The 19,896-nt window shown below is 38.9% G+C and overlaps 1 protein-coding gene across 1 annotated transcript in view; it reads right to left on the reverse strand.

Moving 5' to 3' along the window:
• The window catches only part of Acbd6 (acyl-CoA binding domain containing 6), a 148,430-nt gene that overhangs the window by 120,930 nt on the left and 7,604 nt on the right, over positions 1-19,896 (reverse strand). The window contains exon 3 of the mRNA XM_038349353.1: positions 17,369-17,465. Within this exon, the coding sequence (XP_038205281.1) occupies positions 17,369-17,465 (97 nt within the window). The remainder of the gene's footprint in view (positions 1-17,368; positions 17,466-19,896) is intronic.

A 19,896-nucleotide genomic window follows, 5' to 3' on the forward strand; every position in this document is an offset into this window, starting at 1 on the left:
TTCATCAGACTCAGCAGTGTTTTCCTTAGAATGGAGTCCTTTGGTTCCAAGGTAGGAAGAATGTCCTTTAACTCTTTCAGTAGCAGGGAACAAATCCTTCTCTGGTTCATTTTCTGTAGGATTTCATGAGCCACATTCCAGGCCAGTGCTCCAGGCAGGGACTCTACTAAGAGACGAACTGTCTCTGCCCAGTTGGCTCTGCTCAGCTGCTGCCAGGTGATGCTGAGAGTCCGGCAGGAACTTCTTATCCATCAACATCATCTTGAAGATTTGTATCTTCGTCTTGCTTAAATAACTCATGTACACCATGACCCCATCATCACACGGGGAGGCAAGGCAGTGAGTGTGTGTCCAAGTGTGGGTAGAAATAAGATCACTAGAGCGGGAAGGGGTGTTGAGGCCTAGGCGGGATCTTTGATTTACCTCACTCATCCTCATGCAAGGTGAACAACACTTCTGTGTCAGTGATAAATACAACTGAGCAGGAGAGAACAAACAAGACCCCTGAAATGGATCAGACTTCTAGGCTCCTTCTAGCAAAACACATCTTCCCAAGCAGATAGAACAAACCATCCTTGGCTCCTTCCCAATCCCTTACAGGCTCTGGGAACCCAAGCCAAAGGCACCCTTCCTTACATTGGCTGGGACCGACTGGCTCAGGCCTCTGACAATATTTTAAATCTGAGTCCATAATATTAAAAAAGAAAACAAAACAACAAATGCATTTATTTTCAACTTGGTTAACAAAATCTTAATTCATTCACTTGATATATTTAAGTTAGAAAAAAAACCTATTTTCCAAATTCTAAAGGAATATGATTTAGATTCTGTAAGAATTAATGTTTGCTACTGAACAGTCACAGAAAGGAAATACATTTATTTTTGTTCTCAACTCTTCTTTAATTTCAACTTGGTCACTTACTCAAAATAACCCACTGAGTGCTACATTATCACTAATGTACCTGGCAACACTAGCATTGAATCTTATTTTTGATAGCATATTTATTAATAAAATCTTGTCTTAAGCAATAAAAAACTTTATAATTGTATTTACAGTTTATAGATTGTTTTCTATATATCTAATTTCAATGGGTTATAATATTCTATCTCAACTGTACAACATGACAATGTACAACTAACCTCCAAAAGCAAACATGTCAATATTGTAAATAAGACTTTAGCAATAAGCACTAACAGAAATATAAAGACATTAACCTATTGTGCCTTTTTTTTCTTCTTACTCTAAAGCAAATCCACACTGGCTCACTTTCCCAATTTGAGCTTTTAAAAATGCATACTAAATTTCCCTATATTGTATTTCAATCAATTGCCTAAGCTGAGGCTATACTGTCATAAATAAAGTACTTGATCATAAATTTCTCAACAGACATAAAATCAAAGATACCCAACACCTACAAATTAAGAAAAAAAACCACAAATAAAACCTGAAAATAAGTTAACGTATCAAGTTGCAGCTGATCAGTCAGTTGGCCACTCTCTTCTGAACAGATTCGATCTTTAAGCTCCACACTGAATTAAGGTTACAACCATGTACCAAAATCATCTTGGTCTAGTCTTTGCATTTTATGTTTTATAAATTATGAAGCTATGGGAAGAACAATCACCTTTCAGATGTTTGACTGCAAAGGCACAACTTAGAATAGCAATGATGTGAGCTATTCAAAGACAGGACTCCGTAGGAAATGAGGGGACCTGTAAAACAGCACACACCGGCGCCTAGGTACACATCACAAAATTGCCAATGCAGAAAAGCCTCCCATGATTCTATATTTATATCACTAACAAGAAACTCAAGTAAAAATTTTAAAGGCCTAAAAAAACTGCCAAGTTTTTCTTTTTTAGTGTTTTCATATACACAAGAGCTAATCCATATTTTATCACACTATAAAGTATACTTAAGAGAATTCATGAAATTAACTTGAATTGATTTTTTACAAGACATGATTAAATGGTATTTAAACCAAATGCCACTATGTCAAGAAGGATAAAAATACTTAACTGCTTTATTTATTTTGTCAAGATAAATCAATTTCTTAGCAGTATTATCTAAAGTTGGGTGCTGCAGTGCACATCTCCAATCCTATCATAACCTGGAGGCAAAGGCTAAAGGACAACAAGTTCAAGGCCAACCTGGGCTATATAGTAAAACCACGGGGGGGGGGGGGGGATGTCATTTGAATGGAAGTACAATCTACATTCTCCAAATTTCAGAACTTGTTGCAGCAAATTGTTAATAAAGTATAAGTAAGCCAGGTGTGGTGGCGCATGCTTTTAACCCCAGAACTCTGGAGGCAGAGGCAGGAGGAGCTCTGTGAATTTGAGGCCAGCCTGGTCTACAAAGCAAGTTCTAGGACAGCTAGGGCTACACAGAGTAACCTGTCTCAAAAAACCAATAAATAAATGATAAAAGCAAAACATAAGTAGAAATAGGCAACTTGCATATCTATTGTTCTGTTCATTCTGTGGCTGATCTTTCAGGCAAATTGATCAATTTAGAAGACTGAAAAAACTGCATTAAGTCTTTTTCATTGGGCACAAGGTAATGAATAAAAAGACTGCAGATATTATACAAGCATAAAAAATGATCAAACACAAAGCAAGTGTGGTTGATAACAGCAAATTGTTCAAGACAAATGTTCTCTGTCTCAGCAGAAGTTGTGTATTTCCTCAAAAATCTCTCTTTTGCACATGTGTGCACACCTGTAAACATGGAAACATAGTATTTCCAATTACTAAAGTCATGCATCTGCTGATGTCATCTGACATGCTGACACTTAAACTCACAGAGCAGGTGCTGACCCAAGGGATTCCACAATGTCGCTGTCTATCTTAGCTGTCACCACACCCTTGAAGCCATGTTCCACTGGCATCATTTGGGTACCCAACGTGTTAATCCTCCCATTATTTCACTATTCAAAGATGATCTATGTGCCTGGGTGCCACTTGGCAAAAACTAGACTCCAGAGAAAAAGGAGCCTATCTTCCTGACAGACCAGAATGAAGTGGAGAATCAGGACCACAGCTTCATGAGCAGCCACGCCCAGCTGAAGCACCATTAGCAGGCCCCGAAACTCTGATCAAAACCAGAAGAGGTCAGAGATTGGTCTAAAGAGAAACTTCCTCAATTTAAAGTCTCCATGGAAATTATTACAAACATAACAGTAGTGTGTGTGTGTGTGTGTGTGTGTGTGTGTGAGAGAGAGAGAGAGAGAGAGAGAGAGAGAGAGAGAGAGAGTTAACAGCTGAAAAAAAAATAAAATCGGATTCAGCTTTACAAAAGTCATAAGCCAGACAAAGTATGAATTATACAACTTGGAATTCTACACTGATCAGCAGAAATGGTAGAAGATGCTAAAAACTGAATAATTTGAAATCATGAGCTTACTGGGAAAAATCACATTAGAAAGCAAATTAATTGTTTAAAATTTTTAGAAGACAGACAGGAATAGAGGCACTTCCTTTTAATCCCAGCACTTGGAAGGCAGAAGGAGGTGGATCTCTGTGAGTCTGAGGCCACACTGGTCTTCAAGACAATCAGAGCTACATAGTAAGACCCTGTCTCTAACAACCAAACCAAAACAAAACAAAACAAAAATTTAGAAGATGACATATAGTTTATCATGGGATTCCAGCATAGTTTATGCTAATACAGCCTGAAGAGACTCAATAAATCTTTACTGAATGAATTCCCAAAGGTAAATTTAACATAGCTTTCCTCAATTTTACAATACAAATAGATGTACATTAAAAAAACAAAACCAGTAGCACCTGGAAGAAATCTAGCAGAATGCTAGAGAAATCAACAAGAGAGTGCTCAATGGAATCAAAAATATTATGTACAAAAAAGATTAAATAATAAAAATGATTTAATTGGTTAGTGCACAAACATCAGACATTTGAATCATTCCAGTCTCTCAATACATAAAATTTTAGCCCATGAACCAAAAATGACAGGGGGTAGATACACAAAAGGAAATTAACCTCAAAACTTCTCCATCTAGATTTATCATACAAAGTTTAAATATTCCCAAATGTTAAGAACTAAAAAACAGCCAAGCAGTGGTGGCACACATCTTTAATCCCAGCGCTCAGAAGGCAGAGACAGGAAGATCTCTGTGAGCTCGAGGCCAGCCTGGTCTACAGAGTGAGCTCCAGGACAGGCTCCAAAGTTACACAGAGAAAGCCTGTCTTGAAAAAGGAAAAAGAAAAGGAAAAAAAAAAAAAGAACTAAAATGCAAGGCTAAATTCTCAAAGCAGTTTTAAAACCTGAAGTAGTAGCCCAGTATGATGCGATACCAGTAACAGAGGTATAGCTTGGCTACTTTAGGTCTAAGATGCCTTAGTAATTGACAATAGTATCACACTCCATTTGCTATAATAGCCAATATTGAATGTTGCAAAGCAGGCAGTGAAAACAAGAGAAATTAAGCATATTCACATATATGCACATGCAAACCCACAGAAAAGGAACAAACCACCAACAAAGCAGTGGTTCCAGGTTTACTTGTTTAATACACTTTTATGTTTTCTATTTACATTAAAACGTGACGTGATATCCAATATCTGCTTATACATTACAGACACATATACCCTTAGTTATTCTCATATACAATATGGTGAAAATTATGAAATAGTTATATTTAGTCCATGTTGAAATTTCACAGCATAAATCTAAATATAAAAGTAACATTTGTAAGTACTTCAAATACTACATAACATACTGATGATATTGAGACCATTATAGAGATTTTGTCTTAAGAACAGAAATTAAGATAAATTTCCTATTGTTTTATAATTCCTAATTTATTATGGCTCTGCTGCTATTCCCCTATATTGTGGGAAATACAAGGTAAAGCAGCTATCCACTCATGGAAACTGACCTGTAACGCGGTTCTCTCTGAAAGTTACAAGGGAAGCACGTGAGGCCAGCTCCAAATACCAACAGCGGTCCTGGAAAAGGTTACCAGGCTCCAATATAATCGGACCAAATGTCTCAGGACTCTTAGGGAATAGAATATAAAACACACATACCAAAAAGTTAGAAAACTTTGAACGCTGAGTAATGCAGTATGAGAAAAAGAACCCAGGAGACTATGTGTGGCAGGCCTTCGGAGCCTTGCGTTGGTACTTGCTGGTGACGGAACTGACTCAGCTTCCAGGTTAAATTAGTTAGCCTGCCAGAGCCTAGCTTCCTCAGCTCTAAGCAAGAATTATACCCTGTCCCCTTCAGAACTGTCAGAAAAGCCAGCTGAGACTAACTCTGGATTTCACTTAGTACATACATTAAAAGCATCATATAATGATGCAAACTATTTGAGCACAGAATATATTATAATAGAAATTACTCATTCACCAAATTTATATTATATAGCCCCATTAACTTTTGTGTACTATGTTTTAAAGATAAATGTGGAATAAAAACTTACTGTAATTTGAGAAATGCTACGGAAAGTTTATGTATTATAAAAGCATGCTGGGCGGGTCTCATTTTAGAAGAAAAAAATGTAACCTTTCCTAAGGTCATAACCCTCTTTTTAAAATGAACCAAGATGACAGAATACTTAGATTTTTACTAATATTTTTCAAATATATTAAAAATTCAACTTTAGGAGAAACTGAAAAACTCGAAGATGTCAAATCATGTATTATGTCTACATAATTAAGCAGTCATTGTGCCTAAAGGAATATTAAATTGACAGCTGTCATCATTAGATCTAAATCTAGATCCAAATCACAAAATCTCGCCAGTCCCAGTGTGCACACCAGACATTTATCCCAACCTCACTTACATGAGCTCACTAGTGCAGAAGTGTAGTCACTGCAAGAGGGGATGTGACGCCTTAAAGTCAGTCACAGTTTTAAGCTACACCACTGCATTCATTTCAGATGACGAATGAAGCTGTCTTTTCTTTATATGAACACACAAATACAGGCTAACAAATTACTTCCTTTCCTCAACTGGCAAACAAGACAGGCAAACCCTAAAGCTCAGACAAGTGCACACCCAAACTGGATATATAAACACCCGACGGGAGTGTCAGGTGTGTACTGCTCGCCACTTCCCCTGGGAGCAACCAAAAGATTACACCAGTTTAAGCCGGGGTTCCAGTAGATTCAATTGGTAATACACAGAAGAGACAGAATAGCAAGAATTCTACAACTTCTAAAAACTGTCTAACCCTTTAAAGAGAAATATGGTACACCATTCTGTGTTCTTACTAATAAATCATCAGACATTACTCTCCTCTAGGTGGAAACTAATAAATTTGATGCAAAATAAATTGATTTCTATTCATAATATAATAACAGGACATGTCATAATATTCTATTAGAATAATGCTTTGTAATTTTCTATAATTTCTGTATAACTTGTTATAATTTCTAACTAAAATCTCTACTTTTACTAATGAAAATTTAAAAATTATTTTTTAAACTAAGCAGAAATTATTCTTACATTATTTGAGACTTTTAACATTTAGAATTCAGTTAGTCTACTTAAATGTACAATTATTTTACTTAAAAAGTTCTACTGTACAAATAAAATGAAGCCTTCATTTTACAATGAATAATGAGTTGCACAGAATACAAGTTTGATACAAACTTCCCAATAAATGTAGGTTACCAGGAAATCTGTGTTGCTTAATTTTCTTACTTACATCAAACACATAGGAAAACAAAACTTTTTCTTATTTTGTAGTTTTTAACCTATTAACACAAGACTAACATTTTGGACACAAAGATAATAAGATGTTCTTTCTTAAAATATCATCTTGACAATTAATCAAATTTTTTTAAATTTTAATTTATAACTGTTATTTTATTGTGTCTAAAAGAGAAACAAACACAAATAAGCACAAGTGTATGTATGTCACAGAAAAGGCAGGGCAATCAGCTGTGAAACACTGCCCTCTATAGGACAGTTTTTAAATAAAACTGAACTAAACGACAACTGAATTTATTCAACACAATATAGTTCAGCCAACAAATCTTGAATTTTCCTGCCAGCCTTGTTCCTGAAGCAAAATTATTCTACTCTCTAAGACCGTGTTTTCAGTGCGGGGGACCCAGGACCTCGTGCATTCTAGGGAAGTGCTTCACTGAGCCCTCTTTTTCCTTGTGTTCCACACCACACAGACACGACTGCCAGATGAGTTCAGTTCAACTCGATAATTACTAACACGGTTTTTGCTTGGAGTGCTGTGAACACGGGACAGCCTAAATTCTGATGTGTCTGCAGTACAACAGGAAAGATTCCAAGTGGTAAGTACGACAGGAGACTGGACCACAGAAAACAGTCTGCATCCTGCACTCCAGGATGCCTCAAGAAGAAAGCCCCGGCAGGCGAAGATGAACTGGGCTGAGAACACATCCAGTAAAGCCAGAGAACAACTGAGCTGATGCTGAAAGGAGCGAGATGTGGGGCCGACAGTATTAACAGCTCTGGGCTGTGCTTCAAATTTGGGGACACGTAAAAATAAAGAGCAACAACAACAAAAACAAAAACAGATGCCAAACCTCTGTCCAGTCCACCCGAGGAAACCAGGGTGCAGCTTGAGTGCCTATATTCTTGAGGCTCCTGCAGAGGATTCTGATGTGCAACTGCCTCCACCTCCCAAGAGCCGGATGACAGACATATGATTCAATGCCTGGGTTTTTAAATGAATTATTTACAGATAAAAGACAAGGGGATGCTGCTACCCAAACTAGATAACAGTAGCTCTGCAAAGGCTAGACAGCTACTGGGCATCTAGACGACTACTTTAATCTGGCTACTGGAGCAAAAGAGTCAGTTCTCCCATTATGCTACTTATCTTCCTAGATACATACAGGTAATATAAAAATGGATCCAAGAAAGAGATGACCTCACTAGTATGTAGAAACATTGAGATCTAAGAAGTTTTTGTTGTTTGGATTTTTTTTAAGAGAAAGGGAATAATTAGTGAAAACTAAAGTATCAACAATAGCACCGAAACTCACAGAAAGCCCTGGTAACTATACTAAAACCCTCATCTTATTGACTATGAACTTTGCTCCCTCTGGTGGTTATGAGAGGTTTTACTAGGTGTGAGTAAATGAAAAACCACAAGAACCATCCAGATTTAACACTTAGGAAGCAGACAAATGAATGTCCAACTTATACCTTCGGATGTACTAAGAACTTTATGAATTGTGAAGTATTTCTTGAGATACCAAAACTTATCGGTCTTTGGAACTCTACTTATGTTAATATTTACAGATGCTCAGTAGTCATGGTACTTGCTTCTTTCTGAAAACACACTTTTACGCCATGCACTGCACCCCCATACCCTTCCCACTCCCACTGCCATCAGCATTTGAGCGCCATGGAAGCAGCTCTAAGAATACACACTTGGGACCACACTTCTAAACAACAGGGCTGATGGAGAAGTGTGTGTGCAAGGTCTTCATAGGCTTCATTTTATACTCTCCCACACTTTTTATATTTTTGTTCCATAAGTTTTATGCCTGTATTAATTTTATTAAGATATTATTTGCTGGACAATGTAGAAGAATATCCTTTCTTCTACAAGCTTATGACTGCTGTATGTACACTGTAGATGTAGTTCCCTTTCATCCAGAGGAAAAGCTGTAGTCCTGACAAGACACTACTGTGTACCCACTCCACTTTATTTTCTAGTACTCTGCCCCCCACCCGTACCCTCCCACATGTAGCCCTGGCAGTTTGTAAAGCACCCGAGGTATGAACCCAGTCATACTAGATTTGTATTATCTAGTCCTCTGTAGTCTGTGGAATGTTCTTTCCTGTGTGTGGCTCACTTTTTCACTTCCTTAATGTTCAAGGTCACCTTTTCAGTGAGCCTTCCCTGATCAACATATTTAAATTATTCCCACCACCTGTACACCCTAGGCGGCTCCCCTGCTTTCTGTCCATGGTATTGATCACCTTCTAAAACACTGTAGTATCAGGCTGGAGAAATGGCTCAGTGGTTAAGAGCACTGACTGCTCTTCCAGAGGTCCTGAGTTCAATTCCCAGCAACCACATGGTGGCTCACAGCCACCTGTAGTGAGACCTGGCACCCCCTTTTGGCTTGTAAGCACACATGGAAGGAATGCTGTACATATAATATTTTTAAAAAACGAAAAAAAATTTATAAAAAAACACTGTAGTATCTACTAATTTATCTTATACTTATCCTTGCCATAGGATAAGCTCCTCCAAGCAGAGACTGTTTGGCTGTGCTTAGCAGCTGCTATATATTCATTTCCATGAACTATAACTTATGTACAATAAAGAATAATTAATGTATAGGGTAATGATTAATAATTCTTTAACAAATGCTAAAAAAATACAAGTTTCTATATTTCATAGAATGAAGACTTGCCTGATTCTAGAATTCAAAATAAAGCCAATTAAGGTCTAAAAAACAAACAACCTATTTGAGGATTATCAATACTAGAATTGCAAGATAAAGCAATTAAAATCTTTAAAAAGAAAAAAGTCATTTTATAATTGATTCAATATAATACTACTCTTGTACACATTAGGATAAAATTTAACTACATCTCAGAACTATGTGGTGTTATATTTTAGTCAATGAAATCTGGAGCAGAGTTCAAATTTAACCATGTTCCTCGTAAGTACCTGAACCCTTTGCACAGAAAAATCTCTCCAAAGGAGCTAGGGAAAATAGCAAGTACTATTTAGGAATCAAGAAAAAAAATCTAATTTTTAATTTAGAAAAAAATATCTTCCAGAACTGTTAATATATTTACCAGGGCATAAAAAAAATAAGGGTCTTTTTGTCCAGAACAGAAAATACAATCAAACTACCTCAGAACTTACAATGCTATTTATTTACAAGCAAGGCAGATATTAATACATGGACCAGGGCAGCCAGATTAAAAGGGATCTTCATCTCCCAAGTAAGCTGGCAGGTGGAGACTAAAATATAATTATTTTCCATCTCCACCAAAATTTTACAAAACTCCTTCCATGGTCGCTAAACTTCATCAAACTGAGCACTCGTGTATTTCAGTACAGCTTCTGCTGTAAAGTGGAACACCTGGGAGCACAGAGCCTCCACCAGCAAATCTGCAGTCACGTTATCTGACTCTCTCCATACTAGGCTAGAGCAATGAGTTGATGATCTGAGGGAAGCAGGAGCCTGCTCTGCTGGAGAGGTCCCAAACATGACAAGTTGGTAGGTAACTGTGTGCCCTGACTGTTGGGCTGATTTCAAGGTGTCAGCACAAACTTCAGGAAAGTGAATAGAGTTATACAAGATACACATGTGGCAATTACATAAGCACATGCATACATGTCTGTATCTAGATGCCCATATATGTACATGTATATATGATAGTATAAGTGTATCTAACAATAAACACATACATTTGAGTGTACGCATTTCTTAGGTCTGTCTGCTGAGGAAGCCTAGAAACAATGTCCCTTGTAGCAATAAGTATATCTAACATTCAGACCTTCATTTCTTTTTGTAGAATATTATTTTAAGGTGTGTTACATTTGTTTATGCTCTGGAACATTTGTTTAATGATGTAAAGATGTGTGGCTTTTGTTTATGCTGCATTTGCTTAACTCTGTGAAGCTGTGATTATTTGCCTATCTAAAACACCTGATGGTCTAATAAAGCGTTGAATGGCCAATAGTGAGGCAGGAGCAAGGATAGGCGGGCCTGACAGGCAGAGAGAATAAATAGGAGAAACCTGGGGAAAGGAGAAAGAAGGAACAATAAGAGAAGGGGAGGACATTGGGGGGCCAGTCACCCAGAAAGCCACAGAGAAAGAAGAAAGGTACACAGAATAGAGAAAGATAAAAGTCAAGACGCAAAATGTAGATGGGATAATTTAAGACAAGAAAAACTGGCTAGAAACAAGCCAAGCTGAGGCCAGGCATTCATAAGAAAAAGCCTTTGTGTGTTTTATTTAGGAGCTGGTGGCAGGCCCCCCGAAGAAAGCCAAAGAGTAAAGAGTAAAAACCAACAAATACTTTTTTATTAAAATGCCTAGAGGAAAACAGCTGATTCCAGGGCTGAGACAAAGAAAGCATCAAATGAGCCAGTACAGTGGGTTGAATTGAGTCCTCAAATCAATCAGACACTGGTGAAATGGCTCAGTAAATAGAACCTGATGCTTGGTGACCTGCGTTTGATCCCTGGGAGCCCATGATGGAAGGAGAGAACCAAGTCCACAATTTATCCTCTGATCTCCACATAAGCATCATGGCACACATCACACACACACACACACACACTCAGGGGTGGGCGGGGGTGGGATGAATAGAATAGCTATAAAATAAAACTTTATAAAAAAGGAGGTGAGGGGCTGGCGAGATGGCTCAGCGGTTAAGAGCACTGTTTGTTCTTCCAAAGGACCCAAGCACCCACACAGCAGCTAACAACCATCATAACTCCAATTCCAGCAGATCTGATACCCTCTTCTGATCTCTATGGACACTACACACATGTGATACATAGACATACATGCTAGTAAAACACCCATACACATAAAGTAAAAATTTCAACAATAAACCCCCACACATCCATCTGAGTCCTAACCTTAGGCATCTGACCTGAAGGTGTCTTTGCATGAGTGTGGTACAATGACTCAACTAGCTCTCAGCACTTTGGAGGCTGAAGTATAGGAAAGTACAAGTTTGAGGCCGGCCTCTGCTACACAGTGAGATCTTGTCTTTAAAGGGGGCGAAGGGGGAAGATTAAAAAAAAATCTTCACAGATATATGTACCATGAATAATAAAAACCCAGAGACAGATATTGGGGTTCAACCTGCAGATCAGAAAAGCAGCCAAACCACTAGAGATCTCTTACCTCTATGAAATCTTCAGACTGAAAGAGAGTCCTGTCTCGTCTTGCCTTATATTCCTCTCTAGTGATGAGATTAAAGGAGTGCACCACCTCTGCCCAGCCTCTGTGACCAACTAGCATGGCTGTTTTGCATTCTGATGTTCAGACAAGCTTTATTTATAAAATACAAATGAAATATTACTAAAGATGTAAACTGGGGTCATGCTGGATTAGGGTGGACTGATGTCCTCACACAAGAAAGGAGAGAGAGATTAGGATAGAGAAACCTGGCCATGGGAATACAAAGGCGAACACTAGAGCTAGGCCACCATGAGGGCTAATCTTGATTGTCAACTTGACACACCTTGGAAGAGGGAACTTCAACTGAGGATCTGCCTCCAACAGAGTGGCTTGTGGGCATGTCTGTGGGGTATTTGCTTGACTGCTAATTGATGTAGGGGACCCAGCCCAGGAGTAGAACCATCCCTAGGCAGGTGGGCCTGGACTATACATGAAAGGCAGCTGAACAGGAGCCTGGAAGGGAGCCAGCAAGCACCATTCCTTCATGGCCTCTGCTTCAGGTCCTGCCTCAAGGTCCTGCCTTGAGTCTCTGCCTCAACTTCCCCCAGTGAGACTGTAATCCATAAATCAAACAAACCTTTTCTCTCCGAGTCCCTTGCTGGTCACTATTCTACCACAGCAACAGAGGGACAAACTGGGGCAGTCACCACAAGGCACGGAATGTCTGCTGGCCACCAGAAGATGAAGGAAGGATGCTTCTCCACACATGCTAACTCATTTCAGACGTCTGCTCTCCAGACGAGGAGACAACCAATTTCTGATGTTTTAAGCAGCTGTGGCACTCTCTGTTACAGCAGTGCTAGGAAACACTATCTTGTGTCAGTAAGAAAGAAAAAATGCTCCAAGGATTGGGGTATGTGAAAAGGACATGGGCTGGTTTGAAGATTCTTTCAGCAGACAAATTATTTCAATGGATTATACTGCATGAATAAAACAGAAATCCCTAAGTCTATACACTATAAACATAAGAGTGTTGGGAAAGGCAATCAACTATGGGTGCAGAAAATACCTACACATTCTTGCTCAATTGATCAGGCTCTCAGCACTCTCTTATGCAGGCCGTTTCTCAGGACTTTGTGACCAGCAAGACACCTTTGGGAATGCAGTAGCACCTCTCTGGCCCCTGACAAACAGCAGGCTTGCTGTAAGTTGTGAATGGATGCCCATACCTCAGTGCTTTCTTCCCCTCTAGCACAAACCACTGCATAGGCAGAATCCAGCTGACCCTAATGGTATCATCCCCGCGGGACTCTGGGAAACTGATACAAACCAAATGAAGCTCGTGCAGCTTGCCAAGTCTTGAATAATAAAGTCTTTGGGCTCTGACCCAGGATCCGTCAGCCTTCTGCCGGCATTTAAGAAACAGGCTAACTTAACAGGGCAAAACCGCAGCCACCCCACACTTCTCTTCCTAATAGACAGATGGACGGATGACAGCACGACAGAGAAACTGAGAAATGAAAGGCTCCTTATGTCTTAGTCAGGGCTACTACCATTGTAATAAAACACTACAACCAACTTGGGAGGAAAGGGTTTATCTGGCTTATGCTTCCACATCATAGTTCATCATCAAAGGAAGTCAGGACAGGAACTCAAGCCGGGCAGGAACCTGGAGGCGGGAGCGGAGGCAGAGGCCATGGAGGCATACGCTTACTGGCTTGCTCACATGGCCTGCTCAGCCTGCTTTCTTACAGCTCCCAGGACCACCAGATCAGGAGTGGCACCACCCACCCTGGGCTGGACCCTCCCACGTCAATCACTAATTAAGAAAATGTCCACATTATGGAGGCATTTTATCAATTATTGATGGTCCCTCCTATCTGATAATTCTGCCTGTGTTAAAACGGCATAAAATTAAGCAGGACGCCTTCACACAGTTTAATACCAAATAAAAATAAAACAAACAATGGAGTCATAAAATCCTTAATTAATGTTTAAAACTAGTAGGTGAAATCTTATTAGGAAAACAGCATGTGTCTAGATAGTCTCAAAGTGCTCCTCACAAGTTACTCGTCGGTGATAGAGAGACGGGGACCTGGCTGACATCACCAGTACTGGGACAGACAGAGACCATGTACTTACGGTAAGACGCATGGACGGCACACTTCTGTGCCAGTCCTCCTAAAATGTGCAACCTGAAGCTAATTATAACCAATCCAAATGAGAGACAGTTCCCAAAATGGCTCTTATCAAAATCAACAACAATAAAAACAAAAGTGCAGGTAAGAAAGAAAGAGAAAGCCCAAGAAACTGTTGTAGAAGCCTAAAGATATATGGCAAGGGAATACAATGCATCATTCTAAATCAGGTCGGTAGGATTTGTAGCAAGTAACTGGAAAGGGCGTGTTAAGTAAATGAAAAATGTGATTATGCATTACAGATTCCACAATAAGGGTGGATCAATATTAAAATTCTAATCTTTGTAGAAGCTTCCTAAAATATACATATGTACATGAAAATAAGTTAAAATAAAATTCCTGATTTTGATATTCAGGTACAGTTATGAAAGGTAATTAAGGTACAGTTATGAAAGTGTTTGTTCTTAGGAAATAAACACTGAGTATTTAGGTTAAATGAACATGATCTCCAATTTATATCAAACAGTTTAGGAAAAATATTTATACAAATATATGATATAGATGTGTGTATGACTATGTAAACAGAACAACAAAGGAAACATAACTGGTAAATCTAGATAATTCTTTTAAACTGTGAATATTAAAACTTACCTTCCCCCTGTCAAAACTACAGAAATAAAGACACTGATCAATACATTCTTGAAGGAAAACATAAATGAAAACACAAAGAGTTACATTAAGTTACATATAAATTTAGCATAGATAATTGCATTATTATAACTTTACATAGCCATCTGCATACAGGTTTCGCTTGTGTTTTCTGTGTGTGCGTGAGTGTGTATGTGTGTGTTTCAAGCAGCAGGTCTGGTATGGTTAAGTCACTAGGCATGGGTCTAATCTCTAATGCCATCGTTTGTTCCTTAACTGTGGACAGGTTAGTGAATTTCCTAATTTTTAAAGTACAGACAACAATAGTTTCTAACTTCGAAGATTTCTGTGGCAGTTTCAAAGGACATCACATGCAAACCCAGCCCATACACAGTGTTTTCATTTCTTCTCAGAAACAAACTCAGCAAAAGAAAGTAATTCTTTTTGTTGTTGTTGTTCTTAGTGCTGGGATTTGAACCCAGGGCTTCAGAATTACTAAGCAAGTGCTCTAACACTGAGCTCATCTTTTTTATCCTAAATGATTAATGTCAAATCTAAATGTCAAAGCTCTCCTGAAACCAAGGTTATTATATTATACCTCTTACCAATCCAAAAGCAAAGGAGAAAAAAAGAGAGAAAAAAAAGTCAAAAAGGGCCAGCCTACAGTGTATAAACTAAGAATTGAGAAGTATACAGCACACACATTCACAGAAATGCACAAGAGTACATGAAATGAACGTCATTGTTTGACTTTATTTTGTTTCAGTTTGAGACAGGGATTCAGTAATGTAACTGTCGTGGAATTCCTTATGTAGCTTCTGCCTGTCTGTCTTTACAAGTCTGCAATTTTGTTCGTTTTGTTTCTTACTTTTTCAAGACAGGGTTTCTTGTGTAGCCCTGGGCTGCCCTGGAACTCACTGTAGAAACCAGGATGGACTGAAACTCAGACATCGGCTTGCCTCTGCCTCCCAAATGCTGGGATTTAAGGTGTGTGCCATCACTGTCTGGCAACATTAAAATATATTTAGAAAAATATATTAAAGAAATTATATTCAATTCCCATCACCACCAACAAAAAAATAGTAAAATTTGATAAATATTCTAAGATGCCATTAAATAAATATTTAATAAGAAGAAATGTCTAAACACATAAAATCTGTAAACATTTTAACAGTCAGTAGAAATTTACTGCATAAGTAAGGTACTGAAGGTTTTAAAAAAAAAATCACAAATTCAATTATATACCAGAATTTATATACTCAAATGCCTTCAAAGGCCATGAACCAGAAGGAGCCACCTGTAAAACAGCAGGAAAACACCAAGACCACTGGGCCGAGACCTAGAATTCATAGGCTGAGCTCAGCTCAGGAGGCATCTATTTGACCACTGACCTTCAGATCGGCAACCTGAGGACATGTGTGGCATATGCATACTGCTGCTTTAGAAAATATTATGAAATGGAAAACAGTGAATATTCATACACATCCAAGGGGAGGAGGGACTTCTCGGGTCCCCAAGAGGAAGTCACAGCAATAAAGCTGTTTTGTCAGCCATCTTTGAACTCTTAAGATCCATTTTGATGTCAAAACACACAATTTTAGGGTTCCTAACAACTCTTTAGACCCCACGACTGATGTGACAAATTTTTCCCATACTTGTAACAACTGATGTGCCCATGAAAAAGCTACCACAAGACACCTTCAAGTTTTTAATTCATTCATTCTAAAATGTTTGCCATATAATGTGTCTACACACACACACACACACACACACACACACACACACACTGCACCAAGACAGGTACTACATAGTGCAAGCTTTTGATCCCAGCACTCAGGCGGCAGAAGCAGGTGGATCTCTGAGTTTGAGGCCAGAGTTAATGAGACTCTGTCTCAAAAACAAAACAAAATTCAAAGTTACCAGCATTTGCAATCATTATGACCCAACCTCTAACCTACAGACTTTTCACCAATTTTCCTGTTTTTAATATCTTAAACGGGGCTGGAGAGACAGCTCAGCAGTTAAGAGCATTGTAGCTCTTCTAAGGACCTGCGTTCAGTTCCCAGCATCCACACGGCAGCTCACAATCACCTGTAATTACAACTCTGAGGGGTTACACACGCACATGGTAAACATACATACATGCAAGTACTCACACATACACATTAAAATAAAATCATTAACAATGTATATATGGTACACATACATACATGCAGGCAAAACACACATACACATAAAATATGTATAGGTAATAAATCTAAATTGTTTTATTTGAAAGAAATTTTTTCCCAAGACGATGATGATCTCCAGATAAATTCTGAATAAATTCTGTTCTTACAAGATTAAATTATACTTCAGGGCTGGAGAGATGGCTCAGAGGTGAAGAGCACTAGCTGCTCTTCCTGAGGTCCTGAGTTCAATTCCCAGCAACCACATGGCGGCTCACAACCATCTATGAGATCTGGTGCCCTCTTCTGGCCTGCAGGCAGAACAATATATACATAATAAACACATCTTTAAAAAATTATACTTCTAAAATCTATTACTCAAAGGAGGTCTCTGCATCAGTTGCTGGTTGTATTAATATTTAAGTAGTCATTTTCACAGATAGTACTACAATTACCTTACAGACTTTTGGTGAGATGAGTCTAAGACACATTACTTGAGCAAAGCTCAGTTAGACACTTGGGCGGAAGGGGAGTTTCCAGAGAGTATATGTACACTTAGTAAGTCTTACCTGAGGATTCCATCCTGGATCTAGTTTTTTAACTGCTGCGATGTATTCCTGCATTGCTTGGCTAGGGCTGGAGTCACCAAGGGCTTTCCATGCCTCCCTAGAGCACAGAAGAGACTCCCTTCATCAATGATGCAAATAACACCAACAGCACATTGTTGAAAGAGGATCATGCTATGCAGCCAGGCAGCCCTTAAACCCACACATCACACCCAGCTGGCACAGTTCTTACCAATATTCTACACACACGTATTTCAGGGCTCTGAGGACATAAAGACAACAAAGTGTCACAGGAGAAGTGCTCCGTTTATGCTTTTATGTTGATAAACAAGTATAAAACTCATAACCCTACCTCAAGGGCCTTTTGAAAATTTTCTCCCAGTTCCCTCCCCAAATGAAATTTTAGAACACAGATATCTTGCCTACCTGTTCAATTTTGAAATATCACAAATTATAGGACTCTAAGATTTAATTAGTCTCCCTAAATCCAGTGTTCACAACTATTGAGACTGTATCATCTACAGACCAGTGCAGTACTTCCCACCTTACGAATTAACTGTCCAGGCTACAGGGACAGGCTCCTTGGTTTACCCCAGCCAAGTCTTCCCACTCTTAACCAGGTTTCTTGGTCCTCTAATATTATAAAGAGAGCCCAGTCCTCGTCTCCTGTTCCTATGAAGAAAGCAAGATCTTTCTAAAATTTTTACTGACTCTCTTGACAGTTACTTACACATACTGCCTCACCCCTAAATATATAAGTTTATATCAAAGCTGGGGTCATCAATTCTACGACACAGACAAGCTACCCAGATTACCCGGTTGTCACAACAACGCCCGGCATGACGTGTTCTCCCAGACCAGAAGCCGATCAAGACTCATGCATGGCACTGTGCTTCATTTATCTTCCTCCTCCTCTTCCACATGTTGACATTTTTAAGTCTCAAAAACAATTATTTTACAAAATGCCACTCAGCTTGGTTTGCCTAATTGTTTTCTCACCTAAATAGTGTTCTTCTCAAAATGATTAATCACTGATCCAAATTAAATATTTCAATATTTCGGTAAGAGTAATATGTACGTTGCATGTCCTTTATAATGGGTAACAGTAAGGACACATGATGTCAGCCTGTCCCATAACTAATATATTAATGAGCTGGTAATGGCAGTATCTGACAGTTTTCTGCTTTACTAATTAATAAGAGTGGCTATAAAAAATATAGACTTTGAAGAGCAGAGAATCACTGAAAACATGGAGAATTGGGCAATGAATAAGGGAAAATAATGAAGTGATAAAATTCCACACAGCAAAAAAGCTCAGAGTAAAAGCTACATTTGACATTCTCTAGATAACAAAATTCCAGAAATGGCTTATCATCAACAGAGAAAATCTGTAACAAAATGTAAATCAGAGCACTGATGCACCACATATTGAAAGAATGTCATCTGAATTCAAGAGCATGGTTGGCGACGTAAGCGACTCACCCCCCCCCCACAACTGAATGCTGGTAGTCAGACTACGGCCCAGAGATCCACACTGGGCAATGTTAGGATGTACGGTCAAATCCAGGGGTAAACTCTACCCCAGGGCCGGATGGTTCAGTGGTTAACAGCACTTGGTGCTTCTGCAGAGGACCGAGATTCAGCTCCCAGTACCCACATGGCAGCTCACAGCCATTTGTAACTCAGCTCCAGGGGATCCAAACCCCTCTTCTGATCTCAATGGGCACCAGGTACACATGAGGTATACATACATGTATGCAGACAAAATAGCCATACAAATAAATAAATAAATCTAAAACAAACAAACAAATCCCTCTATATCCTAAGAGACCTTTAACACAATAAATAAATACATGGATGCAGCAAGGTGTTCCACGGGGTATATTATAGGCCTACTTGAAACCATGTGACTTAGACTCCAAAGGATTGTGGATGACGTCAATAGTATAACAAATTAGGATGAACAGCTTCATTGTCTGTTTAAAGTCACGTTCACATGCTTAAATCTGGGCATCAAAACTGTAGCAATTACTGAAATGCAGGAATGTCTCCTTTACACACTGATCACGGAGCAATAAATAGCTCCACCCTCAACACTAATCTTACCACTGGGGTTGCTGCACAAAAAAATCTCCCATTTTGTAACTATGTTCACTGTTGTTAAACAATTTCTCTTCTTCCACTTCAGCCAGCTAGGAAAGAATATTATGATGGAATCTTTGAATTATAGATGAAAAATGTATTCAGAGTAGAGTGAGCCTGTGTCAGGTTTTAGATTTTTTTCTCCACAATTCTTTCCAAAAAATTGCAAGCACTTTTTCCTGTGGGGCAGAGGCGAGATAAGTGGAGATGGGGATTTATGTTGTTCTTTTCCCTTCCTTCTGTAGTGAGCAGCAGCAGTCTCCTAGAGGCTAGCTACAAGAGACAACCTTGAGTGGTAAGAGAAGGGCTCTGGTCTCTGCCACTACTACCTAACCTAACAGCAGCACCAAAGAATCCTTCAGACTTAGCTAAAAGCAGATTCCTTTAAT

Source organism: Arvicola amphibius, chromosome 12 (assembly GCF_903992535.2).
Source record: "Arvicola amphibius chromosome 12, mArvAmp1.2, whole genome shotgun sequence".
NCBI lineage: Eukaryota > Metazoa > Chordata > Mammalia > Rodentia > Cricetidae > Arvicola > Arvicola amphibius.